General features: G+C 47.2%; 2 protein-coding genes across 2 annotated transcripts; both read right to left on the reverse strand.

The window, feature by feature from the left end:
• Positions 1-334: 334 nt before the first annotated feature.
• On the reverse strand, positions 335-10,496 carry LOC135385051 (endothelin-converting enzyme 1-like). The gene is made up of 4 exons (XM_064614227.1): positions 10,232-10,496; positions 5,673-5,726; positions 4,191-4,393; positions 335-2,543 (listed from the first exon to the last, which is right to left on the reverse strand). Exons 1-4 carry the CDS (start codon positions 10,494-10,496, stop codon positions 381-383), a joined length of 2,685 nt encoding a protein of 894 aa, XP_064470297.1. The 3' UTR covers positions 335-380.
• An 8,967-nt stretch (positions 10,497-19,463) lies between these two features.
• On the reverse strand, positions 19,464-26,615 carry LOC135385052 (endothelin-converting enzyme 2-like). Its single transcript, XM_064614228.1, has 4 exons — positions 26,359-26,615; positions 26,026-26,204; positions 22,172-22,359; positions 19,464-21,690 (listed from the first exon to the last, which is right to left on the reverse strand). Exons 1-4 carry the CDS (start codon positions 26,613-26,615, stop codon positions 19,522-19,524), a joined length of 2,793 nt encoding a protein of 930 aa, XP_064470298.1. The 3' UTR covers positions 19,464-19,521.
• Positions 26,616-27,000: the final 385 nt, after the last annotated feature.

A 27,000-nucleotide genomic window follows, 5' to 3' on the forward strand; every position in this document is an offset into this window, starting at 1 on the left:
AAAATTCCTTAAGTGGAACGTTCACCAAGCATACCCCCGCCCCTTTGAAAGCTCGGCACCCCCCCAGCAGTGAATTTCTGAGGAAATCACTGGTCCAGAGCGTTATGGTCATCCTGTTGTCGTGCCCGATCTGGACACGTGTGCATAATATTCCCTCGTTAAAATCTATAGCTTTGTGGTTCTCTTTGGCCTTTGTTGGAGATGTGTGCGTGGCTTTCTGGCGCGGCGATTGCCCGCGGCTACGAAACAGCAAGATCCGAATTCCTCTCTGAAAGCTCAAACGCTACCTCGTCTGCACAGAACTACCGAATACGTGTATACTCCATGCAAGGTGTACGTTAGAAACGTTTATTTGAGGAGGCAGCAGTTTGAGCGCGCTTCTAAAAGAAGCGGCACTTTTTTGACGGATTCATGGGTGCATCAGGGCGACACGAAAAAGTTTCACTGAAGTGTTCAGAGTTCACGAACGGTACATTACACCTTTCGTCCAGATCAGGATGGGAACCGCTTTTCACCAGGCTAGGAACACCGCACCACATAAGGCACCCCGTTATGTAAAACAGCTGATCACTTGTTAGCCCCTTCACGTTACCCAGAGTAACCTTTGAAATGGCAGACGCTTTCTGGTAGGCCCTCGTAAGAGATTCCATGGCCAGTGTGTCTGCCAGGTATTCGTGGGGGTAGTCAAGGAACGCCCGAGCTCTTGGTGCACGATCAATTTGATCTGAATAACAGGCTTGCAAGTTTCCAAAGGCTTCGATACTTTGATTCGTAAACCACGGGTCCACATCACCATAACCATTGCGATAAACACCATTGTTGTCGAAGCTGTGCATTATTTCGTGCGTTATTATATGGCCTACACCGGCGTAATTGAGTTCCGGAGGACCACCGTAAGTGAACAGTGGACGGTAGAATGATGCCGCAGGCACAAATATCATGTTTAAACCACCGAAATTTACGCCATTCACGGCGTACAGTGGTATGGAAACTGTCTGCTGGTGAATGGACAAATTGAGGGCATTGGGCTTCCATGCCCCCCAATAATGTTTGGCTTGTCCTTTGGAAGCCTCGAGAATATTCTGTATGTACACTCCCTTCATGTCAGGAACATATTTCAAGTAATTGTCGTACTCTTGGGGTGACATCATGTCGTAGTGATACCCTAGAAGCCTGATCACGAGAGACAATTTCTTCACCGCTCGTTTCTTGGTGTCATTGTCCAGCCACTTCGAGTTCATGAACGACACCCTAATTTGCTTGCCGACTTCGTCCATCATTGCGTTCACAGCGTTCACTCTTGACCTGTTAACGACTTCCAGCAACACTTTGGAAGCCGCAACTGATGGAAATATCTGAAAAATATCAGATAAACATCGTTGTCTGGTTCGAGTGATGTCAGTTCTATCGTCATCGAAGCCAGCTGAAGCATACAAGTTGTATGTTAACATCCAGGCTACTGCTGCTTGAACTGTTTCATTAGCGATGACGGCATTGCTTCCAAAGAAAGCACTGAAAAGCATAGCGACGCCGACGGGAGTTCTTAATTTGATCTGCGTGATGTCATCCCGGAGGTACTTCTCTATTGCGTGGATCCACCTCCTCCCAAGCGTCTGATCATTTTCAAACAAACCCAGTTCAGACACAGGGATAATAAGCTCATTCCAATCCAGCGTTGTGCTCAGGTTGAAAATCCTGTCTTCGCCTTCTAAGACGGAGTCAACGGTAGCGCCGTCAATATCCTTGACGGCAAATATGGCCCTTAAAACGGTTTCCACAAACGCCTTTCGATCGACAGAAGTATTCCCATGAATTGTCCGATGCAGAATCATGTGCGGGACGACTTGTATGTAAACCTGATTTATGCTGCGACGTGGGAACGGCTCAATCGCGAACATCAACGGCAAGTCTGCGAACCAAAATTCCAACTGCTTGGTCATCGGGTCGAAATCTAAAATTTCTGTCAATGCCATTCGATGGCCCTTCAGAAAGTCCTCGACGTATCTCCTACTCGCTTCAACAGCTTGATCACTAGCGTCCATGCAGGACTGGTACGTCGCGATCACCTTCTCGTATGCAGATTGATTTCGAGGTTGAGCGCGCCCGTTTCTTAACCACTGCTCAATGTCAAATGCCAATTTTACGTACATATTAAACATCATGCCGTGATCAAGTTCGCCTTTGAAAGCGCTCAGAGCGCCCTTGCAGACGTAGTTGTAGAAGTTGCTGCAGGGATCGAGCGATTTGTCAACAGACGTGCCAATCAACCATCGCATGTAGTGACAGTCTTCAGTGTCGCACACTCTTTTCGTGACCTGGTCGCCCTTGCCTGCGTCCGCCGTTGTTCCTGATGGCGCTGAACTCGTTGGCATCGTCCTTCGTGGCTCTTCCAAGTCAACAACGTTTGATGTCGAGGGCATCCCTGACTTCCAACCGTAAAGCACAACCCCGATAGAGATTCCAGTGACCAGGGAAAGTACCACGAATGCTGCTGCCACAAAGACTCGCAAGGTCTTCACTGCATCTTGCACTTCTTCGAATTTCTAATAGGAATAATGAGCAAATTTCTTGTTAAAAGGGCTATGCCAATATGTTGTAGATACTACAGCTCGGGTAGCAGAGAGAAGGAGTTTATGGTGGTGACGTGCAAGACATGAAGCTTACGGCTGCTTTCAGTGAACCGAACATCAGCGTAGCGAGATACGCCCATACAACATGCTGCAGGAAAGTGGTTAAGCAAGTAATATTGCAGTTTAGGGTTAATATCAGTAATATTGGATGATTACTTGGTTTGGCGAACGTGTGATTTTCTCGGCGTACGCATTCTGTCGTTCAGCCATGGAGTGCATGAACTACAAGTGTCATTTGTATCAGCATAATGTGAACAAATCTAGACACAAATGGATGGCTAAGTTACGTGGAGGGCAGAACATATACAGGGTATGTGCAGAAAAACATGACCCACATTTTTACGTGTAACTCGTTGTCTACTTAGCCGAGGAACTTCCGGTGGCGCACGACGGTGTATTTATGCGTGCGAAAGCTACAAAAAAATCCTGGAAGCCATACTCAATGTAAAAAAATAAACAGAGCTCGAAAACATGGGCTTCCATGCATTAGAATAGGGCGGTCATGACAATGCATGGTAGTGTATTTCGGTCTCATGAGAGTTATGTGCAGGCACCGCTAGGGGCACTGCCGATGAGCATCCATGTGGGACATCGTTTCGATTTATGCACCGATAGCTCCCCTAGCGGTACTTGAACACAACTCTCCTACGTGCACCATGTTGCCCTTTCACGTACACCCTGTTGTCCACCATGTTGCCCTATTCTGATGCACGGAAGCCGACGTTTTCGTTGTTCCATTTATTTTTTAAGCTGGGTATGGCTTCCACAATTTTTCTACAGATTTCGCAAGCATAAATGCGCCATCGTGCGCCACCGGAAGTTCGTTAGTTAGGTAGGCAACAAGCTATGTGCCTAAATGCGGGTCATGTTTTTCTGCACACACCCTGTACATCCTACGTCAGCATCAGAGTATTGTGACGCATCTGGGAAAGAGCTGGCGGATGTAGTTCGTTACCGGGACCACTGCGTTTTTGTAAAGAAAGAAGATAACTAGGTAAATGATATGTTTTTACCTGAAGCAGGAGCAAATTAGGAACGAAATTAAACAGGAATGACCCTCGTATATTGCGTGAAACGTATAAAAATTAAATTTTATCGCCAGTTTTTTTATGGCGCTCCGCCATCTTGGGTGAGGACCTTCTGACCTAACCCGAGGCACAGTCTCGACGCCCGCACCGCCTACTGCGTGCCTGGGGGGGGGCGGCGCCCCCCCCAGACCCCCCCCCCAATCTGTAGAACCTAACTTAACCCAACCTCACTAAAGTGAGGCGATTTAGCCCAATTCTCTTGCAAGTTTCGAATCCGTTAGGCTTAGCATTCCCGTGTTTCTCCTGTGCTAAAAGTGAATCAGATGGGGTTGTTGAAATGCCTATAAAAAAACTTCTAGTCCACAGAATTTTATAATTCTTACCTTTTTCGATTCAGTATATGAACTTCTTTCACTTCTATGCAATATTTACCTTTCAAACGCTTTCACAAATTTTTAAAAACGAGTGGTCCCGGTAACGAACTACACCCGAGCTGGCATTCACTTTTTTTTTTTACTACTGCTAACCTTACCGTTTCTTGGTCGTACACTTCTATAGCCATTTCGTAAAGGCGGCCCGGATCCAGGGAAGGGCTCACTGCTTCAGTCGGGACAGCGGTCTGTGATCCTCTTCTTCTCACTGCTGGGTTCTTGTTCTTCTTCTTCTTCCACCACAGTGCTGGGTTCTTTCTTCGTTCGGCGGTTGTGTTCACGAGCACCTTCGTCGGCTTCCTCACTATCGTTCCAATTTACAACACCGTTACAGCTGTTTAATTAGTTAAACACTCATTGTGCTTATAGATAATATCGGAAATAGGAATATAATATATAGGAAACAGTAGGGTGCTTGAATAGTAGCTCCCTCTGTGCAGATGGGGGGGGGGGGATAGTATTCAGGCACCCTGGGAAATGCTGTTTGGAAGCGCACTCTGCGGGCATTGTTGGGCATTACCACATGCGTGCTCACTGGTTCACGACAAAGCTTCCAATTCGATACGTACGTCAGCACATTTCCCTTAGAAATCGGCCCAGCGCTCGCATTCCCCCATAGCGTTAGTCGTGAGACGTTGCCCGCCTCTGTGAGGCCGACGACGGCGAGCTCTTTCCGAAGCACCACCACCCACCACCACCCACTAGCCATACTTCGTTTACTTAAACGCCCATTGGAGTCAAACGAAGACGTGTTTGTTGCTTCCTAAGTATCCGTTAATTTGTAGAAAATGCCGGGAAATAGATGTTGTTTCCAGCAACGTGTGTCTGATATTTCCGTAGCACGTTAAAAAAAACCCGATGGTCGAAATTATCGTTCGTCCTATACGGGGTGCAGCGTGTATCCAGAGAGGTGTAGGTGAATTCACTTTACGTGTATGCCTACTCACAAGCAGAACCATCCCGAGGCGAGCTTGCTATCCAATTCATAGAGACACTACACTTCGAACAGAGCTGTTAATTGTTCATTTGCAGCACTGACATAGTACGGGACTCTCGGAGGAGAAACTCAAAAATGGCAGTACCTTGCAGGCTACTAATCCACATTCCAAAACACATGCTAAGTGACGCTTCTTGAGAAACTAATCGCTGCTTTGCCTTCTTAAGGCCCGTTCCGACATACAGCGCTTTGCTCCACAGCGCTGCACAACAGCACTGCAAAACAGCGCTGTATTTCCACTGTGGGGTTCGCACTTGCAGCGCTTGTCCCAGCGCTGTACTTGGTGGTCTCACGTGATCGGCGATCACGTGCAGTCACGGCGACAAGAAGCAAAAAAAAAAAAAAAAAAGGCAGCCCCGTCACGTGAACGCAGCGCCTCGTTCTCATTGGTTCAGGGAGCCTATCGCTGGGAGACAGCGATGGGAAAGTTCACCGAAGCTCAACTTCGCCAAGCGCTGTTTTCCATCGAGTCGCAGCCGGGAGGGGAGAAAAAAACAGCGCTGTTTTCCAGTGCTCTGGAGCAAAGCGCTGTATGTCGGAACGGGCCTTTAGATTCTAAAATGCCGCCTTCGTTCGTTCGACTCACCTTTGTAAACAAACTCCGACGACGGAAACTTTTTGCCTACTTCTCTGAGTTGAACTGGCACAGTATGAGATAACAAGAAGACAAAATTAACTCCTTTGTCATGAAGCACGTCAATTTATACATGTGGCAAACTGAAACAGATTAACATATTTCGGTACGCTCGCTTGGCTCGGAAGACCTGCACTCGGCCGCCATCTTGGAATTTCGGGGAGCCACCTATAGTTCACTGGAGTCGCGTATACGCGGCACGAAATATATAGCACGGGACTGCACTCACCAAACAATGCAGTGGAAGCTGTGTTGAAAGTTCCAGGGATGTTCCAAAGATGTTACAGAATTACGTGCCTTTTTAGGGCGGAAAAGTGTTGCCGAACTTGGCGACGGTTTCAGAACCGCTCCATGCGCTGTCACAAAAAAGAAAAAAAAAAAGAAAAAAGAAGGGTTGTACAGCAGTCACTTTAAAAGCAATACACCGCATGACACGGTGTGCACCAACAATATAGCCACGAATGATAGGCTGATCGCTTCTGATTCGAAAAGGCGGAGGCGTATGCCTTTTTGTGACAATTATCATGTACCCAAATTACCACACAAGGTCGTACGCTGCCCTCTCTTGGAATCAGGAACGATAACCATACAGAAATACATCTCTTTGACCGCGTCCACCATCTTTGCTGCCGCGAGAGTATGGGGCTGGCGGACGGCGGTAGACACCAGATATCCCACAGCTACAAAATAACCAATGACAAGAGAAGTCTCCTTTGCAACGCAGACGGCCTTTCTTGGTAGTGGGCATTATGTGGACAAGGATGACCGTATCCTTTAATTTGCACCAACGCAAGGCCTCCCGTTAACTTCGAAAGGTATTGAGAGAGAAACCAAGAAAGGTAAGGTGCTAGGGGGTCCTGATAATATTGTATTCCGAGTGGTTGTCCCAAGAGCGTACCCGATTATTTTAAACGGTACTTTGTTCGCAGCATGAGCTAGCGGTATTGGGGATCGTGTCACATGAGTGAATCGTGTAGTTACCCCTTTTTGGTTGTGGGACGCTGTCCACGCTTTGTTGCACTCTGGGCACATTAGTACCCCTACAATGAAGGGCCTCGCACGGAGCACAGTGGCCCACCATGCATCAACAACTCGAAGCGCTGGTATGGTATGGTATGGTATATGGCATGGAAGTGTGAATGTGTGTCAGATTATACGTTCAACGTTGACGTCCGCCCCTTTATACCCGAGGCCATGGTGTTCCAAACCATGAGAATGAGTTCCCATGAGTTCATATGAATTTTTGTTGAAAAAGACGAGAAGTCGTTTCTGTGATTAATCAACACGTATTCCGAGTGGTTGGAGGTTAAGCTTATGACATCCACCACCGCGTATAATACGGTGAAGGTTGTTAGGTCCTTATTTGCTTCCTTCTGGATACCACATGTCGTCGTGTCGAATAACGGCCCCGAGGAATTGCAGACATTTCTACAGCGTAACGGAGTAAACGCGTTTTCAGTTCACGGTATAATACGCAATCTAACGGGGCCGATGAGCTGCCTGCGATGAACGTTGAATTGCATCTTTAATTCGGAAATCCAATATAATGTACGAAAACTCGCTTTGGTGTTCGAAAACTTCGTATAATCACGCTGTAATGAAAAGTCGACCTCAAAAGTCAATAAGTCTATCCGTATCAAAAGTGGATGTGCTGTGCCTCAGGGGACATTTCTTTTGAAACGTTATTTTTCAAGACCCGGCCCCGGAGCAACTAATAACAAAAAACAGTGCCCATTTTTATAGTCAGTGCAGTTCAAAAATTCGTATGCTTACAATGGCAGCAACATATAAACATAGGAAACAGGGTCCTTTAACCGAAAAATTTGCGGCCACTGTGCACAGAAAACAAACAAGGCTGATAAAACACAGCCGCAGGGGTGCCTGCTGGAAAGCGTGCATTGCCATACCGATCAGGTCGGAAAAAATCATGGTAGTCGATCCATCAATGGATCCGACGGGACTGTTTTAGCATTAAAACTTGAAAACCTTTTTAGGATCTCCTCTTGACAGCGGTGCACAACCCTACAACGACCCGTCACAACCCTTCACAACGCTAACGCAAGACCGCATTCGCAGCCAAACGAGAATTTCGTGCTTCCTCGATTGAGCTTGGCGGCTTCGTTTCGCAGCCTCAGCCGTCTTTCGCCGCCGCTCCTCCGCTAATCTTCCTTAACCATCCAGACACGTCTGAACATGTCGACCACCATAGCTGCACTGCGGACACGCCGCCTCGCCCCTCACGCGCCCTCTTCTTCCCCCCTTTCCCCTCCACACACCGCGCATGCACGGAGCGCCGTGGGTACAGACATTCCACGCCGCGATACTTTCGTAGCGGATACTCTAACGCTAACGCACGAGACTGGGAACACAGAGTAGGACACACGTACTGTCTCAAGCACAGCAGGTCCTTCTGTTGCTTTTGTCACCCCCTTTCCTACTTTCCAAAAAAGGGCGCTCTTTCAAGGGCTTCCGATTCAACAGGTTGAAGGGAACCTGACAGGGAAGGGAATATAGGATAGGGTGTTGGATTTACGCTGCTCAGTGGTGGAGGGATGCTTTTCCGACATTGAACCCGCGATATAGTGCCACGGGGCAAAATATGTCCGTGAAGGACCGCGTTACATACGCTCATATTTTGTAATAAATCGGGAGAATGGACAATCGGATGTGGATGACCCTGATATTAAAAGGCTCTAGAAGGTTTTTGCTTTTCGGCTTCAAGGAAGTTTCTGCATAAGCACTTTAGTTTTTTTTTTTTTTTTTTTACTAAAGCGTTTCTAAGCGTGATTATCAAATTTCGTGTTTATTCATGCTGAATTTGGGCGTAATCAGGGTGTAATCGTTTCAAACCTCTGCAGTTACGCCATTTGTGGAAACTCCCCTTTCCAGCACATATAGAACCATCCGGTGTAAAAATGGTGCTTGCAGTTAGACACATAGTCCAATTCAGATGGTGGCTGCCCTTTGTTTTCTTCAGTAATGCAACAACAGGATGGGGATTAAGGCACACATTTGCATGGTTGCAAGAAGTTTGTTTACAGCTCACTGTTTCGTGCATTACCTCATTTTCAAAACATACAAACTTCCATTCGGTGTCATGAAAAGTTGATAACTGTACGTAAAAACACAAAACAAGAATCGAGATGCTTAAATCAGTGCCTGGCATGGATTTATAAGATACATGTCGCCTTTCTTGCGCACTTTTGAGTAAGCCTAAGAGCTCCACAGAGAGAGATATTTACCCTGTTTTACCATTTCGTTGCATCCTTTTATAGATGGTTCTCTTTCGTCTCAATCAGCTCCAGAAAGAGACATTTCTTTGCTCTTTTGTTTATTGACCATAGTTATTCTAGTAAGAGTTGTGTCAACCGCAGGGACAGAGTTCGCCTTCCAATGTACCAACAGCGGAGCGCTGTCCCATAATGTCCTTTAACAGTTCAATTACTTTTGTTTAAGCCGAGAATCACGTTGGGTTGGACGCTTGAAGTCCTCACACTAAATCTAATGCCCGTCGTGCACCTCTCCAAAGAAGCGGGGATACGTGGGATGAGGTGTACAAACGTTACACAAAAGCGAACACCGTTAGACAGTGGGTACATAACCGCTCCGGAACGAGGAAGCTGCGGATTTGTGAGGTACACAGCAGGTACAGCACGGTCTACCGCATGAAGACGACTTGTACCTCATACCTTCGAGCATGCCTTGAAGCAAGGATTTTTCCAGTACCCCCTATACCTAGGGAGTGACTTTTTCGGGTTAAATGCCTTTCTCAGATTCGGGGGGGGGGGGGGTAAAAATCAGGCGATAATTGTGCCTTTGTTATACATATGTGGCGACCACCTACCGTCGATGACGACGATGTCCATCGCAACAGCGAGCACGAGCTACGCGCCCGAATAAACAGTTGACCTCTGGGCTTCCTCCTGTGTGGCTGTCTGCTAGCTAGCTCCCACAGTTGGTGACCCGAACATTCGAACACCTCGGACTATTCGGCCTTTTTACCACCCTAAATTCTCCATCTTCTGCACCAAGCTTCCCAGGTCCACTCAACGTCATTCCCAGGAGGAAGCTGCCTTTTCCACCCGGCAACAGAGGTCACTCAACGCACGGCAAACCACCACCATGCGCCAATTCCACCTTCGGCAGCCATCGCCGTCAGCACCACGTCATCAGGTTCGCACATCAGGTTCGCACGCACGCCACCTCATTACCACCGCATTACCATCACCTGCCGGCCGTGACACCAGAGCCCCGTGCTCGCCGAGCGGTCGCGCTCGTCACGGCAGCCGACGTCACCCTCCCTGTAGCCGACGTCTCGGCAGCTCATCAGCGCGGCGAACAACGCCACACACGCGCAGCCAACACGGCTTTCAACCTCTCTACAACCAACTTGTCAACCTCTCTTCACGGCCCCGCAAATCTCTCTTCACGGCCTCGCAAACCTTCTGGCGCACATCGCCAAACTCTTCCAAAGCGACTCAAAGCCACTCACGCGACTCAAAGGGACTCACGCGACTCAAAGCGATTCAAGCGCCTCAAAGCGACTCCTTCAGCACCGCACCTGCCTCCCTTCATCGCATCACCCATCTGCGTTCCATCCCATGCTGCGTCATCACCACCTTCCTTTCGGAAGCTCCCACCCGCCTGCACAAGCGCGGGCTCCTGCTTCTGCTGCAACCTGCCCCACAACAAGCAACCTGCAACCACAGCTGCCGCTGTGTCTGGGCGGGGGAGTACCTGTGGCGACCACCTACCGTCGATGACGACGATGTCCATCGCAACAGCGAGCACGAGCTACGCGCCCGAATAAACAGTTGACCTCTGGGCTTCCTCCTGTGTGGCCGTCTGCTAGCTAGCTCCCACACATATATATAATTATATATATTATATGTATTTATTAATATATATATTATTATTATATACAATTATATATATAAATATATATAATTGTGCCGGATGTTATCGGGTGTTTATGTTTCTCCTCTTGTCTATTGAGACCTTTCCTAATCTCACTTTTTTTTTTTTTTTTTTGCGGGATCGTGATCTTCCAGCGGTAATCCTCGAAAGCAGAGACAGTGTTGACCCACATGGGTGTATTGCTGGGAGCGTAAGTGACCCATTCTTAAATGTGTTACACGTGGCGACCTTTGTTCGTCTTCAGTGGAAACGTCACTTGAGGATTTCATAGTGACTGGAGATCGGGAAGAAATCGGGTTTAACCCGAATTGGTCGTGGGTCAGTTCGGGGCGACTAACCGGGCAGAATCGGGTTTAACCCGAAAAAGTCACTCCCTACCTATACCCCACTAAGACACGTAGAGCTGTCGAAAGGCGAGTTTGCGCCTATAGGGCATGGCAAATGTGAAGCGTCCAGCCCTTCGCCATTTTCCATCAGAAACCCTCTAAGGAAACAAAATGATAATAATAATACTAACATATGCTTACTTGCAGTGCCGAGATCGTAAATTCAAATTATCTTGATTCCCGCTTTGTACTCCCCAATCAACCTGACAGGGCCTGCCGTTCGGCGCCTTTTCTGGCGAGGGCGCCCGTGGCGGCTGCACCTCTCGCACCTCCGTCACTACGGCTCTGGTTCCACATACTTTACTCATGCCGCTTGTGTCCTGTACTTGATGCCCCCGACTTCTTACACTTTATACGAAATAGAGATTTCGAGGTAACAAATTCAAGAGAAATGGCATGCTTGTTCAGATTAGCCAGAAGTCTCGTCTTAGCCGTCACAAGGAATGCTCGAGGTCACACTTTGAGCTAATCCAGGTGTCGCCTAATCGAAACATTTTTCTTGCTCAAGTGTGTCATCCAGTGTCGTTCATTCTCATTCATTTTATTCTTTAATCGTGTTCCACTCTCCGCCTGTACTGGTACGACCAATACAACATGTCCCATCCGAAGTAATAATAGGAAGCAATCCGCAGTGGGCACATGGACCTGCAGGAGGACCCTTCCCAAATTGAAATGCTTTTGAGCACGTCGTTGACTCATTTTTCTCTTTCCAGACAGGGATGAGACCGTGGCCTATCATTTCACGATAGATTAGCGATTGATTAGGCTGTCGGAAAGAGCACGATCATTATTTCATATTTTGGTTTCCTCACTGACCATCCTCTCCCATTTAGGAGCCAATGAAATCTTCTTTACCTCCTGAAGATAAAACCTGTCCTGGAGCTTTAAAGCTGCTATCATCTCTACGAAGCTAGCCACGTCGTGCTAGCCACGTCAATGGCAAATTTGACTTATGTGGCTATGACACCTTTTGTATAGAGGAATCTGATACATCCATATCTTCACCACATATAGCACGCTGCTAGCCAATCATCATCCCCAATGACAGCGTCCTCGCTCCTGATTTGTTGATGTCGAGAAGCGGAGCCTATCATATACCGATTATGTACGGCGTTATGGTTACAAAACAGGCTTCGCCTCCCGTTTTCAACAAATCAGTAACGAGGACGCTGTCATTCGGGTTGATGGTTGACCAGGAGCGTGTTACGTGGTGAAGTTTATTTTTAAGAGTGCAAAGTACAATTCTTCAAATGACGTAAGAATGGATAGAGGTAACTTGATGGCGGGAAGTCTACTAGCTCCTTTTGGAAAGGAAAAAAGTGCGCTTTTGAACGCTGAACCCGTTAAGGAGAATTATTGAACAATAAATTTTGAATAGAACAACGAAGCGTAGAAGGACAATATTACACCTATTAAGAGAGTCTCCTTCGCCTCGGTAATGCGCTTTGTGCTGTGCATTGTGAACTGGTGAGCTCTTTTGCGTTTTTTTTTTTTCGATAAAGAACACACAGCTCAGTCCAGCATGGCCTAGAGCGCTATTTGTCATTACATTTCTGACGTTTCATGAGGCCGGGGAACGTTGGTGAATGGCAAAGGTGAGGTGTCGGCTAGTTGAGACACCACGCAGGTAGTCCGTACTGACTTCTCCTTCACTCGCGCTGATAAGATCAGCATGCATTGGATAAGATAAGGATAGATAAGATGCTATGGGTTTGCCGCTACGGCGTCTGTCTTGGACGACGTCCCTGAGTAATAGTCCTGAGGCTTCCGTCGTCATCAAGAGTGCTTTCGTTAACATTTTTTTCGTGCCACAACAGCACAGTGTCCGCCATCTTGCTTTCAAACTTTTCGGGTGACGGAGGCGTACACGAAGATACGATATACGATACATCCCGAGGCGTAGGAAATGGCTACGGAATGTCTCCAACGTATTTTCGCGGAAAATATTCTGCTCAGTTAAGCGCACTAGCTGATATCGGTCGTCGGACGTGATTTCATTATTTTACATGTGATGATGTAAGTCTACAGTAACTAGAGTAGAATATTAAATGCTTATGCGAGTAACTTGGTACTTTGCAAATACTTTGAACTGTCAGTATTCAGTAATCTAACATAAAATAAATTTTAAATTATATTCTACTCATTTTTCGAGTTACTTTGAAGATTATTCTCTGTGCGTGACATGGAGGTTAATTGATTAATAATTCGGGGCTTTACGTAGCGAGGCAACTGTGATTACGAGCGACGCCAGAGTCGTCGGGTCTGTGGATTAATTTTGTCCACCTGAGGGTTCTCTAACGTGCGCAGAAATCTCGACGCACGGCACACCCCGTTTAACGTCCCTCGCGGAAGATGGCGTGTCTGAGCAACTTCTACCCCCGTGACACGGAGGTCAACCGAGATACGATCTCCGAGAAAGATATGCGACTCACAAGTCGGTGGGAATGATTCGTAAAGCGCTTGTCCGCAGTTTTAGTTTGCAGACGAAAGGTGATCGAGAACGACACACCGATGCGGAAAATCAAGCGGGACGCCACCTGTCCGCGCAAAGGAGATTAAATTTCAAGGAGCATTAAAGTGGTATCCAATATGGCCAAAAACTGCTGTCATCTTGTAGAGCAGTACGTGAAAAGCATTCCCACAACATATTTTTGTCCAAAGTTGTTTCTCCGCGGCACAATTAATTTGCAAAATCGCAAACCCACTCTCTCAAATCACACACTGCAGTGTGACGTTTGTGACAGAGAGTCCCCATCATCCGTTGGTAGGAAAAACCGTCTGCTACGAACATTGCGAGCTGCTTCTTGTTGACTTGTATTCTTTATATGGTTTATATCACGTTCTCTAAAAAACCAAAGCACATATGCAGCACGACAAAATAAGGTTGCAATCACAAGAGTAATATATCCGTGGCTTCTGTGCAATCTCAGAACTCACAGTAGCAGAAAGCAAGCGATGACGGCGGTATTGTGGCACCATCTGTTAGCCACTGAACCGACTAACTGTGTGGTGAAAACGGTCAGAGAGGCAGCACACTGTCGGGAAGCACTGGGGTATCGCTGTACAACACAGTTAATTTCGGGCTGCACCACTCGTTCTTCCCGTGGTGTCAGCGATCGCAAAAAATCGTGGTCGTGTAGTTAACAGCTTTCAAACCCTGCGTTTCGGACATCACGGAGCCGGAGAACGCAATGCGTCTCCGAAGCGGTAGCAGACTCTCCGACCCACTGACCTCTATAGTATAGGCTGTATCGCGCATAGGGTGCTCCACAGCGTGGTCACCGGCCGCCATATTGGTAGGCCCAACGTATTCTGTCGTCTGCATTTAGTTCAAGCGGGGCTGCCCGTATTTTTTAAAATTTACTTTAAACTAAAGGGCATGTCATGCCAGTTTGTTGCAGCTTTGAGTACACTTCACACGGACAGAGAAAGAGGGATAATTTTTCACAGGTAAGCTCTTTATTTTGAGGAAAGATCTGTTTATTTGTATCGCATGCATCTCACAACTCGGACTTGTTTCCATTGCTACTTCGCTGGTGCCATTACGTACTAAGAAAGTATGTGTGGCTGCTCCTATAAATCTCAAGACCATGTATTTTCTATAAACAATGCGCTTGTGCTAGCAGGTTCCCCTCACAGTCGCTCAGCAGTGCCGAAGAAGCGGATACGGAACATGCGCCAATATGCCAATTTGTTCCACTGTTCTTTTAATTTGTGAGGTACGGTGGAAGTAAATAAACTGCTGTGTTAACCTCGTATGTGCAGTCGCTCCTACAGCGTGTGTGATAAGTCATGCATGTGCGTGCTCTTCGTGCACAGCGCTTCGAATTTCTGTAATGAAATACGCTGACAGCTGAACAACTGCAAAGCACTCGTGACAATAACGTTATTTTAAGATGAGGAATGGGGAGTTTCATCGCCAGGGTCTATACTCAGCCCCATTGCTGGTGGTGATGTGGTGAATAAAATAATGAGCCCCTTCAGAATAAGGATCGAGGTCTTATTGCAGAACACACACAGAGACACTCGTAGAACATAATACGATAATGGAAAAAGTCAAACGAGAACCGTACAATACCAAACCACATAATAATGAAAGAGAACCGCGGAACACCACACGAAAACCGTACTACAAACGAAAACAAACAAAAAATATAAAAACGGAAGTACCTTACAATAACAAACAGTGTGAAACCTTTCTGAGCAAAAATAATTAATTTTATAGGTTGACATTGCACAAATTCACCTTCGTGCGTATGCGCCCTGTGCACAACAGTTACGACCCCCTATTTGGAATACAGGCAGCGGAGAAGAAAAAGAAGGCAATTACCATTAAAAACTACAGGAACACGACTGAAGCACGTTTGGAATACATCAGCACACAGATTCCTAAGAAAGATGCGTGCTAATCAGCAATGAGGAGCGTTTAAAGCGCAATAAATACTCCAAATCAAATCGCTTCCCATTGTTTCCTATGGGAGCAGCCGGCGCCAGTGGGCCCTCCAACATGGCGGCCGGTTGCCGCACCTCTCTCCCACGCGCCCCTCTCCTATGCGCGATCCAGCCTTTATACATAGAGATCAGTGCTCCGACCTGCCAGGTGTTGCTCACCTCGATCATGTGATCCCAGGTCCAATCAGGAGCGTCCCTACCACACGCGTCACATAGTGACGCGCGTGGCGGCGCTCATCACGTGTCTGTCGTGAAGGCGAAGGAGGGTGTTTCGCGCACGGGAGGTTCAGGGGCCTATAGCAGGCGTCCCAATTTCGCTACGGTTGCACTAATTGTGGGAAAACTGTTTTCGGCCGCCTAACGTTCCATACTGACCAAAAACAGAAACAAAGTTGGGTGCCTCTAGACTGCTGCTTTAACTTCATTTACACGTATCATAAGTTAGGTTCCAGTTACAGTACGCGCATCGAACGTTTGTTACATTTGTCTGAACTCAGAAATTTGCCAAGGGAAGGTCACTTTTTTACCGCACCAATATGAAGAGCGTGCCGAATTCACTCAAATTCATGATAATTGGCAGTTATATTCACGAGCTATCCCATCGGAAAAAATAGCCGAATATCATGCTTTTCGGAGCACCGGACCATAACGCGCGATGTCTTTCTGGGCGCAATCGCTCGCAGTCCGACGAAAGGAGGTTCCGAAGCCAGCCCACAGAGTGATAGTAAAAAAAGTAACAGTTCCTAAAATTGGGAGAGGGAAACCATTATCCCAGCGAAAGTCGGACGTGATAAGCCATGCCTGCGTTATCTCTTTCTGCGATGCCGGGGTGGGCTGGGTTTCCAACCTCCTTTGGTCGGACTGACACAGATTGCGCTGAAAAATTCATCGTGCGCTATTCTGTGCGACCTCCGTAGGGCATGATGTTCGGCTATTTTTTCCGATGGGATAGCTCCTGAATATCCCTGTCAATTATCATTAAATTGAGTAAATTAGACACGTGCTTCACATTGGTGGTGTAAAAAAGTGACCTTTACTAGGCAAATTTCCGACTTAAGCTCGCAAAAATTTACATAATTAAACTTACGTTACACGACATTCACATGAGGAGGTGGCAAAAACCCAGTAAGAACAAATACCGTTGACCGCATGTCTCTAGGTGGTGTAGGTTTTTTATTATAATTCAATGACACGTTTTCTGGGACACCCTGTAGATACTTCGTAAGGCGGCACGTTGTGACTTCGGCCCAGGGTTGCCAGATTGGGCTACTTCTAGCCAAATTGGGCTACTTTCGCTTTCGTTTGGCGTCTTAGAAACAGAGTTGACTAGTTGGCTATTTTTTGGCAAATCTTCTGAGTTCCTCCTGAGCAATCCCTCATCACTCAAGTAAACGATATTTGCGGGGAATTTAAGCCCACTTTCTTAGGAGTCCCCAACATACTTCATCTCTTTCTGCTGCCCGAAAAGAAGAGAAAAAAAAAGAAAGAAAAAGAACTGCGTCCGTACCACACCACGTCTAGTTCAACACCGGTACGTCCAAGACCTCCCGCGAAGTTCAGCAGTGATGACTCATACGATGCAATATAGAGGACCTTTCTGTTTTTATAGTAACTAAATTGAAGGCTTCGTGGCTGGAGCCGCCCTCTTGTATATGTCATTATCTCTGTACTAAACACTACCTCAAGTCATCTCCATATAACAAACAACACCACGTCATATCTACTAGATGCAATTCCATATCTAGCGCGCATTCCCCGTCTAGAGTTCGGGAGATGAGTTGCGTAGAACCGTTGGGGCTTGATGAGTACTAGGAACGTGGCTACAAATGAGCAGCACTTGGAAACATTTGAGGCAGTTGGTCAGCCAAACCATAGCCTCGAGAGGCAAGGTGAAAAAGCAAAGGTAAACGTCGTGGACCGTTGGCTACCTTTTTGCTACAAAAAATATGCCTGGTTGGCTACATTTTAGCTGCCTGAGCTAAAAAATTGGCTGCATGCAGCTTTTGCTATCTGGCAACCCTGGCTCACTTCGCCTTCACTCGCGCTGATAAGGTGTTGCATTGTGTTTGCCGCTATGGCGCCTGTCTTGGACGACGTCCCTGTGCAGAAACAGACTGTCGTCGCAGTAAAAGCCCTTTCTCCAATATGTTTTCCTCCCACAAGAGGGCCACTGTCGCTGCTGTGTGTGCCCAGACTTGGACATTTGCATTATGGAGTTCACCCCACGAGCTGGCTTCCATCAACGCCATTTTCTCTAGTGAATCTGTGTTGTACAGTCGTCAGCACATTTAACCTTAACATGCGACCGCCTGGCCCGCAGCGACGTCAGTGCCGTCAGGCGCTGACACTTGGTGCGAGATATTGCGCACACGCTCAGTGTGTCAACCCAGCTTCACTGCTTGGCGGCGTTTGCGTGTCTGCGGGCCCCACGGTCGTGCGTTACGGTTAAGCAGTGACCGGGTGCTAAAGTGGTACTTTAAGTACATTTTTGAGTACTTGCACAGTACTTTAGGTATATTTCTGAGTTACACATTTCAAATCGTGTACTTTGTGCACTACTGAAAGTCCTTTTCCCTGGTACTTTGCCATTACCATTACGCAAGATTATGTGCCATTTTACCATTACCATTTTGTTTACCATTATGTACTGAAGTACACAAACATGGACTCCAGACAAAAAAATCACAAACCGATATAAAAAATACACCCTAGTAACAGCGCTAAAATGACAACAAGATCACCACACAGCTCTACAACACAGACAGCGCGATCTGTGTGTTTCGTTTAGTTGTTGTCGGTCTCGCGTTTTTAAAAAGTGGGATGCAGTACCGACGGTTCCCCCTCTGACATTCTATCGGAAACGATTTTTGTGCTTTTAAAGTGCATGTTTGGCGGAGAAACTGAATTGTTAAGGGGCTTGAAATGTTGAAAAAGTGCAAATGCTTTCCCTTCTGAAAAGAAGGGAAGGCAGAGAGACATGCACATAATGACACTGCACCAGCAGCACGATGACTTCGTCAATTGTAGTTTCACGTCCCGCAATGCATGGTTCTAGTGTTTTTATATTGTTTCCGTCACTGGCCATAAACATGATGAGAAAAAGTGGTAGTGTAAAAACGCTTTAACTTTTCATTTTCACATTTTCACATAATTGGTGGCTCGAGTGCAGTTTTCAGGTACCCTAACATTACCGCGGCTTAGTGTGTCGACGCCCTTACACCATAGTGGGATACAGGTCAACGAGATGGCGTAGAGACTACAGCAGTACAGCAGCGGCAAGAGAAACAATGGCTGTATTTGGTAGCTAGCTATACGGCATCACGTGGGTATTCTAATTTGTAACGATTCTAGTATTGCGCTGTTTTTTAGTTTAGTTGACTTTCTTTTTCTCTCCCCTTGCGGTTTGCTTTCCAGATGGCAACTGCAAAACTGCAGAGGCATTTGATGCCTCAACATTTGCCTACGTATTTGACGCCTACACCCGGTTTCACCAATCGAGGGTTGCTGAAACTTGAGGGTAACACTCAATTCTTCTTTGCAAATGTTTGTTGGTGACGTGATGAATGTTTGAGTGACAATAACTCCCTTTAGTGCAGCAAGGTAAGGTACCGTTGATCTCGGTTCAAATGTTGATCGGCGTTGGTGAAACTGGGCCCGAGACATACTTAACCAGCAGTCGGACAGCCTTGAATTCGATTTCCGCCACCATCAGTCGCCGAGTTTTCATCAACAGCACTGCTTGAGGCCATTGCTTCGACTTCTCATTCTGGACTCGTAAATTTGCGTATCATTTATCTCGTATGTTGTACCGTTGTACTCCGCTGGAGCGCTCAAGCGAAATTTGTTTCGTGGCCTCTGCTCTACCCATAATGTGTAGATATGTGCCAATTACGCATACTACTCCATGCATATGTTCTGCAAACCAATGCTCGTTCCCCAATTTTCCATAAAGAGAATTCGAACATTACCGAACTACAGAACTCCTGTGTACTCAAAGGCGTATACGTTAGAGGAATTTATTTGAGGCAACAGTTTAAGTGATACTTCTAAAAGAAGTGGCACTTTCTGGACGGATTCATAGGTGCGTCACGGCGACATGAAAACGCTTCACTAAAGTGTTCAGAGTTCATGAGCGGTACGTTGCACCTTTCGTCCAAATCGGGATGGGTTAGGTCTATTCCAGGAGCAGGAACACCGCACCACTGAAGGCACCAGGCTACATAGAACAACTGGTCGCTTGTTAGCTCCTTCACGTTTCCCAGCGTAACCTTCGAAATATTAGATGCCTTTTTGTAGGCCCTTGTAAGAGATTCCATGGCCATTGTGTCTGCGAGGTATTCTCCTGGATACTGAAGAAAGGCCCTAGCTCTTGGTGCACGATCAATTTGGTCTGAATGACACGCTTGCAGGCTTTTAAACGCTTGCATACTTTGCGGCGTATACAGCATGGTAAATTCACCATAACCATTAAAATAAACACCTAAGTCGTCGAAGCTGTGCATCATTTCGTGCACTATTATGTGACCCAGGGCACCGTAATTCAGTTCTGGAGGACCGCCGTAGGTGAACATTGGACGAGACAGCGTGGCTGCAGGCACAAAGATCGCGTTTAACAACACGAAATTCACGGCGTTCACGATGAAAATCGGCATCTTCGTTGTGTACCGGTAAATAGACAAATTGAGGGAATTCGGGTTCCCAAATGGGGACTCCCAGAGTCTTTTAGCTTTTCCTGCGAAAGCATCAATAATATTCTTTATGTACACTCCCTCCATGTCGGGAACGTACCTCATGTACCTGTCGAACTCTTGCGGTGACATCATATCGTAGTGATACCCTATTAGTCTGATAATACGTGACACTTTCTCCAGAGCTCGTTTCTTAGTGACATCGTCCAGCCACCTCGACTTCGTGAATGACACCTCAACTTCTTTACCGATTTCGGTCGTCATTGCCTTTACAGCGTCCACTCTTGACCTGTTAATGACTTCCAGCAACACTTTAGCTCCGGCAACCGTAGGGAATATGGAAAAGAGATCGTATAAACATCGTCGTCTGGTTAGATTTCGGTCATTTCTGTAGTCCTTCAAACCAGCTGAATCATACAAAGTGTATGTTAACATCCATGCTAACGCTGTTTCAACGGTCTCATTGGCGATTGGAGCATTCCTTCCAAAAAGATCATGGAAAAGCGTAGCGGCGCCGACGCTAGTACTCAATTTGATCTGGTTAATGTCACCCCGAATGTACTTTGATATTGCATGGATCCACCTCCTCGCAAGTGTCTGATCATTTTCGACAAAGCCGAGTTCAGCCACAGGAATAATAAGCCCGCTCAGATTCATCGTACCAGTCAGGTTAAAAACACCGTCCTCGGCATCTAAGACAGAGTTAATGGTAGCGTCGTCAATATCTTTGAGGGCAAATATGGCTTTCAAAACGGTTTCTACAAACTCCTTCCGCTCAGCAGAGGTGTTTCCTTGAATCGTGCGTTGCGTAACCAAGTATGGCCTCATTTCTATGAAAGCTTCATTGCTGCTGCGGTGTGGGAACGTGTCCAGGTTGTATATCAACGGCCAGTCTGTAAAACAGAATTCCAACTGCTTGGTCATCGGGTCGAAATCTAAACCCTCGGTCAGCGCCATTCGATGCCCCTTCAGAAGGTTCTCTATGTACCTTCTATTCTCATCGAAGGCCTGGTGACTGGTATTCATGCACGACTGGTACGTTGCGATTACTTTCTGGTATGCAGATTGTCTTCGGGGTTGAGCGTGTCCGTTTATTAGCCAATGCTCCATGTCCGATATTATTTTGAAATTGGCATGAGCCAACATGCCCTGGCCAGGTTTATCGTTGAAGGTACTCACGGCACCTTTGCAGACGTAGTTGAAGAAGTTGCTGCAGGGATCCAGCGATTTGTCAACAGATGTGTCAATGAACCACCGCATGTAGTGACAGTCTTCAGTGTCGCACACTCTTTTCATGACCTGGTCTCTCTTGCCCGTGTCCGCCGTTGTTTCTGATGGTGCTGAATTCGTTGGCGTCGTCATTCGTGGCTTCTGCAAGTCATCACCGCTTGACGTTGATTCTTTCCCTGAGTTCCAACCGTAAAGCACAACACCGATAGAAACTGCAATGATCAGGCAAAGTACCACGAATGCTGCTCCCACAATGAGTCGCAAGGTCTTGACTTTACCTTGTACTTCTTCGAACTCCTAATCGCAGTAATAGGAAAATTTGTCGTTAAAAGGGCGCTCCAAATGTTGGAGGTATCACTACAACGTCAATCCCACAGACAGGAATTTTCTGGTGGGTACATTCTAGGCATTCAACTCAGCAGCTATTTTTAGCGCACCAGGCATAAGGGTAGCAGGATAAGACTGACACTATAGGCTGCAGAATAGTAGTCAATCAGAGAAATAGCAGTCTAGCTCCGATATCGGGAACACTGGATTATCTTAACGGAAAGTAACACTTGGGTGATCTGTTCGGTATGACCACTGGGTTCGCCGAACATGTTTATACTCAGCGTAAAGAGTCTCCCATTCAATCATGGAATGCATGAACTACAAGCGCTATTTGTATGACCGTAATGTGAATGGCAAGGTGCGTGGCGGACAACTCCTATATCACCACCACAATGTTGAGATCTATCGGAGCGAGAGCTAGCTTTTTGGTTACTGCTGCTGACCTTACCGTTTGTTCATCGCTCAATGTCGAAGTCATTTTGGAAAGGCAGCCTCGGTGATGTGGTTTCAAGCGAAGAGTTAACTGCGGTGGACTTGACAACGGTCGTGTTCTCGCTTCTGTGTGCTTCTTGTTCTTCCTCTTCAGTCCGACGGCTGTCTCCACGAGCACACGAGCATCTTCGGCAGCTTCTTCACCTTCGTTCCATGGTTACAGCACGGTTACAACTATTTGCATCGATAAAAAAAAGAAAAGAAAAGAAAAACTCCCTGGACGAGAACAACGTAATTAGTCGTCAGGAGAAGTGACGGTCAGTCATTAACTGATGAATTGGTTCCCTCAACATGGTGCGAGTATGAGAGAACTGATATTCTGAGGCTGGAACAGCATATACAGAAGGACTGGACCGGCAATCCAGGAGATGTGGGTTGGAATCCTACAGCTGGCTAACCTTTTCAGTGACTTTCATCTTTCATTGTGTGAGTGTTATTTCAGAATTTGTACATTTGATATTATGTACGTATATTTCAACGAGATACAAAAGTAAAGACGTCATCATGCAAATTAGGTAATCGTCTTTGATTGCGCTTCAGTACTGCTGCGACTCGTCCACCCTGTCGCAGCTAACATCTCGTAATCTACGTCCTCATATAGACTCCAATTCCTCAGGAGACCGCCAGACATTTATTGCGGATCGCAGTTTTGGGTCGGCCGTGTGGATTTGACGTTAATACGCGATACTTTTGTTACAAAAACAGCTGTGTGAAGGGACATTTTGTCAAGGTCGGCGTGGTTCCTGACGTCTTATTCGCCACGCCACTGGTTGGAGCAGCAGCAGCAAATCGGAAAGCACCCGGAGGTCCCCGGGTTCGAATCCCGGTGCCGGTTGTGCTGTTTGTTGTTTTGCCTGGGTTTTCCTCACACACAGTCACATATATCGGCACGGCATAGTTCCCCTAGAAGTCGGCCCACGACGATCTTTCCCCCAGGGTGTTACTGGTGATGTTGCCCACCTGTGTGAGGCCGACAACGGCGAGCTACCATCACCACATTAAAAAAAAGAAAGGAAAAAGAAAAAGTCGCAGCCGCGTGGGATGTAAGTGACGTCAGACAGTGTATCACACGCTATGGGGCGGCCACGAAGGGTGTGTACCCCGTCGGCAGATGGGTAGTCCAGAGCTCGGCGCGCAGCCGCTAAACGCAAACGGTATGGCACATCGAGGGGGACCGCCGCGCGTGGACGCGTATTGGCCGCATGACAACAACGTGACCAAGCAGTGAGGGACCACAAAGCGGCTTGCACCAGCTCGCGTGGCTGAGTAGTGAACGTGCTGACCAGCACAGCCGCTGGTAGGATTCGAATGCACCACCTCCCAGTCCTCACACAACTTCGGCTGCCACCTACGAAGAGGAGTCGGCCATGCTGTTGGTGCCTGGTAATGTGGGAACGACAGTGTCTCATCACTGTCTTGGGAAATGGAAAGTAACTAAGTTACAGTTAAGTTACGCAACCAAAAACTTAGCTAGGTTACAGTTACAGTTATTCCACGAAAAAAAGTAACTGGTTAGGTTGGAGTTAGTTTGCGGATTTCCCAAACAAGACATGGCATCAATAGTCTTTATTGCAAACTTTACGCGGGCTGCGGGCTTTAAAGGAGCATTAAAGTGGTATCTAACATGGCCAAAAACTGCTGTCATCTTGTAAAGCAGTATGTGAAAAGCATTCCCACAAAATACTTCTGTCCAAAGTTGTTTCACCGCGGTGCAATTCATTTGCAAAATCGCTGCCGCGGTGACAGGTCAGCGCACTAGAACTGCAGACCCATTCTACTGTGACGTTTGTGGTAGAGAGCAAGCCCCCTCATTCAGTTTGTAGGAAAAACCGTCTGCTACAAACATTGCGAGCTGTTTCTTGTTGATTTCTATTCTTTATATGATTTATAGTATCACGTTTTCTAAAAAAGAAAGCATATATGCAGCCTAACAAAATAAGATTGCGATCACAAGAGTAATATATCCGGGGCTTCTGTGTAGTCTCAAAACTCACAGTAGCAGAAAGCAAGCAATGACGGCGCTATTGTGGCGCCACCTGTTAGCCACTCAACCAACTGTGCAATGAAAATGGTCAGACAGGTTGCACACTGTCGGGAAGCACGGGTGTATCGCTGTATAACACACAGTTAGATTCGGGCTGCACCACTCCTCCTTCCCGTGGTGCCAGCGGTCCCAAAAAATCGAGGTTGTGTCACTGACAGCCTTCAAATCATCCGTTTCGGACATCACGCAGCCGGAGAACGCTTGGCGTCTCCGAAGCGGTAGCAGACGCTCGTGCCTGCGTAGTGTTGCTCACCTCGATCATGTGATCCCAGGTCCAACGAAGGGCGTCCCTACCACTCACATCATATAGTGACGCGAGTGACGACGCTCATCACGTGTCTATCGCGAAGGCGAAGGAGGGTGTCTCGCGCACAGGAGATTCTTGGGGCTATTGCGGGCGTCCCAATTTCGCTACTGTTGCACTAATAGTGGGAAACTGTTTTCAGCCGCCTAACATTCCATACCGACCAAAAACAGAAACAAAGTTGTGTGCCTCTAGACTGCTGCTTTCTACTGTTCCGCACTGTACAGACGAGGATGCTGCGTCTGAAAAGCCGTTTAGTAGCCTGTGAATACCTGCACATTCTTCTCAATTCAACGTAAATAATCTCCTGGTGCATCTTCAAGTTGGATGTAGATGTCTTACTGCACCAATAAGTCTTCTTGCACGTCTTGCAACGAACTTTGACGTTGCCATACCTGGAGGACACGAAATCAATTGTCCACCCATACATTAACGAAGGAATCCATGTTGCATCTTCCATGTTGCACATGGGTGGACTGACCACTTCAAAGTGTCATCGAAGTGGCACCGAAGTAGGATGGCTCGATACTCGTGCCTCTTGCGCACTGCTTGCACAGAGGGCTCAAGTATCAGGGCACCCTATGCACTAAAACGCGATTCAAGGAATGGGCGCCGTCATTAGTGCTGCCACCCCGTGGTTGTCACAGGAACTGTGCAGGTGTGGACTGCCGTTTGCCCAGTTCACGGTGTAAGAAGAGAGGTGCCCGAACGGAGCCGCTCCGTCGGTCGAATTTCCGCTCGGGCTTCCTCATTGCGCCGCTAGAGGCGCTGAGCGGAGGGAGTCCGCCTACTCCACCCCGCTCAGTACACTACACCTCAGTAAAAGATTTTAAAGCAAAAATAGTGGTAGGCGCGATATTTATTAGACAGAGGTGTAGATTTTGTTACAATATCAGTCAATACTACTGCGAGCGACGCCAGAACGACTGTTGTTAGAGGAATATTCTGCAATTGGGTGCTCAGTTCTCCACTGGTGGTCTTGCGCTGCGAATATACAAATGCCAAGGAGGCGGGGATACTACAGGTCTTGGGATTATTTTGAAAGCCAAGCAATGCCTAATAACAGAAGTGATTCTCAAAAATAAAGATGTTTATTGCACATGTTCAGAAAACACAGTACAAGACCTGAGAATTAAATTATGTAAAACGTAAGTAACCTACTTGACTAGCTTGGAAAGCTTTCGTAGTTTTTTTGTCTCGTCTTGGATACTACGGTTCCTTTGCTTGCAGTAGTGATGCATCCTCATCGACACGTAGTAATGAGGTAACAGCGCAATGATGTCTACTCTGTGGCTTTGACGCGGGAATGCAAATCATTGTTCTCGATCACATGGTTGATGGTCAGTTTTCTCGGTAATGTCACTTATTTTAGTAGTTACAACCTGTGTTGTGTGGCTGCCAGTGTCCTAAGCGCTGTACACCTTGATAGCCTGTACCTCTCAAAAGACGACATCTTGCACACCGTCCAGGTCGATTTTGTGGTAGCCCCATACGGGAGAAGGCAGTGTTACCCAGGCAGGATTTTTAAACAGTCTTTCAAAAACTGAAGCCGCGATGTTACCAGCTTCATGGCTATCCTGAAAGTGATACTCGGACGGATTCTCGCTGATGTCAGATAGTTCTTCGCTGACGTACGTGCAACTGCAATAACATTGTATTAGAAATTATTTGTGCGCTATACTTCTATCGCACCAGGAAACATACCAATGCTCCTGTCGGCCGTCTTTTTGAAAGCACATCGACAAAGTCTCGGTCTGCGGGCCGCTTCCATTGCTTGGTTGTCTTGGTAAGATACGCAGGACAGTTTGGGAAAATGCTAGGCACTGCACAGCTTAGCTTGTCGTGCAGTGCTTGCGTTGTGGACTGTGGTTTTCGTACTTCAAAGTGTTTCTCGCAAACTTTGTCGTTTGCGCTCAGAACGCGATCCTTGCGGGTCCATCGTCTCCACGCGTTCAGTCGCTCGACATCTTTAGGCACGGAAAAGAGCGACACTTTCTCTTTGCACGACCTGTAGCCGCTGCGATAGCCGGGAACAAAACACTTCTTGCCCATTATTACGCTCTCGCTCGTCTCAGATCACGTACAACACGTGGAACGATCCGCTCCCGCCATGCAAACGCTGCGAGATGGAGGCCAGCGAAGGCACCCCTACGCGTGCTGCCCCTTGCGGCGCCTCATCGAACCTCGAGCAAAGTTTCGACACAGCCGGCGCAGAGCGCTTCCTGCGCGTTCGGCCATCTGTCTCTTCTTACACCGTGGCCGAGTTCCTTTATTTTCCCGTGTTTGTTTTCGTTCATTTTCGTTTCCGTTCGTGTTCATTTCGTGCCAGCTCATTTCGTCCCGCTCGGGAACCAGTGTAGAACAGATATTGCATCGGCCAACACTCCTCACGTGAAGAACTGTGCATATCGCACGCGGAAGCAAGTAGTTTTTTTTT

The sequence above is a fragment of the Ornithodoros turicata genome, chromosome 2 (genome assembly GCF_037126465.1).
Source record: "Ornithodoros turicata isolate Travis chromosome 2, ASM3712646v1, whole genome shotgun sequence".
NCBI lineage: Eukaryota > Metazoa > Arthropoda > Arachnida > Ixodida > Argasidae > Ornithodoros > Ornithodoros turicata.

Bases quoted from the DNA above. Each gene is read 5' to 3' on its own strand.
- LOC135385051 (XM_064614227.1), bottom strand. From the start codon at position 10,496: ATGGACATCGTCGTCATCGACGGTAGGTGGTCGCCACAGGTACTCCCC. The intron at 4,394-5,672 runs GTGAGTCGAACG...TTGGAACGATAG, and splicing joins GTCGGAGTTTGTTTACAAAG to TGAGGAAGCCGACGAAGGTG. The intron at 2,544-4,190 runs GTAAGGTTAGCA...TATTCCTATTAG, and splicing joins AAGTGTACGACCAAGAAACG to AAATTCGAAGAAGTGCAAGA.
- LOC135385052 (XM_064614228.1), bottom strand. From the start codon at position 26,615: ATGGGCAAGAAGTGTTTTGTTCCCGGCTATCGCAGCGGCTACAGGTCG. The intron at 22,360-26,025 runs GTGTGCAAGATG...CATGGAACGAAG, and splicing joins CCACAAAATCGACCTGGACG to GTGAAGAAGCTGCCGAAGAT. The intron at 21,691-22,171 runs GTAAGGTCAGCA...TACTGCGATTAG, and splicing joins CATTGAGCGATGAACAAACG to GAGTTCGAAGAAGTACAAGG.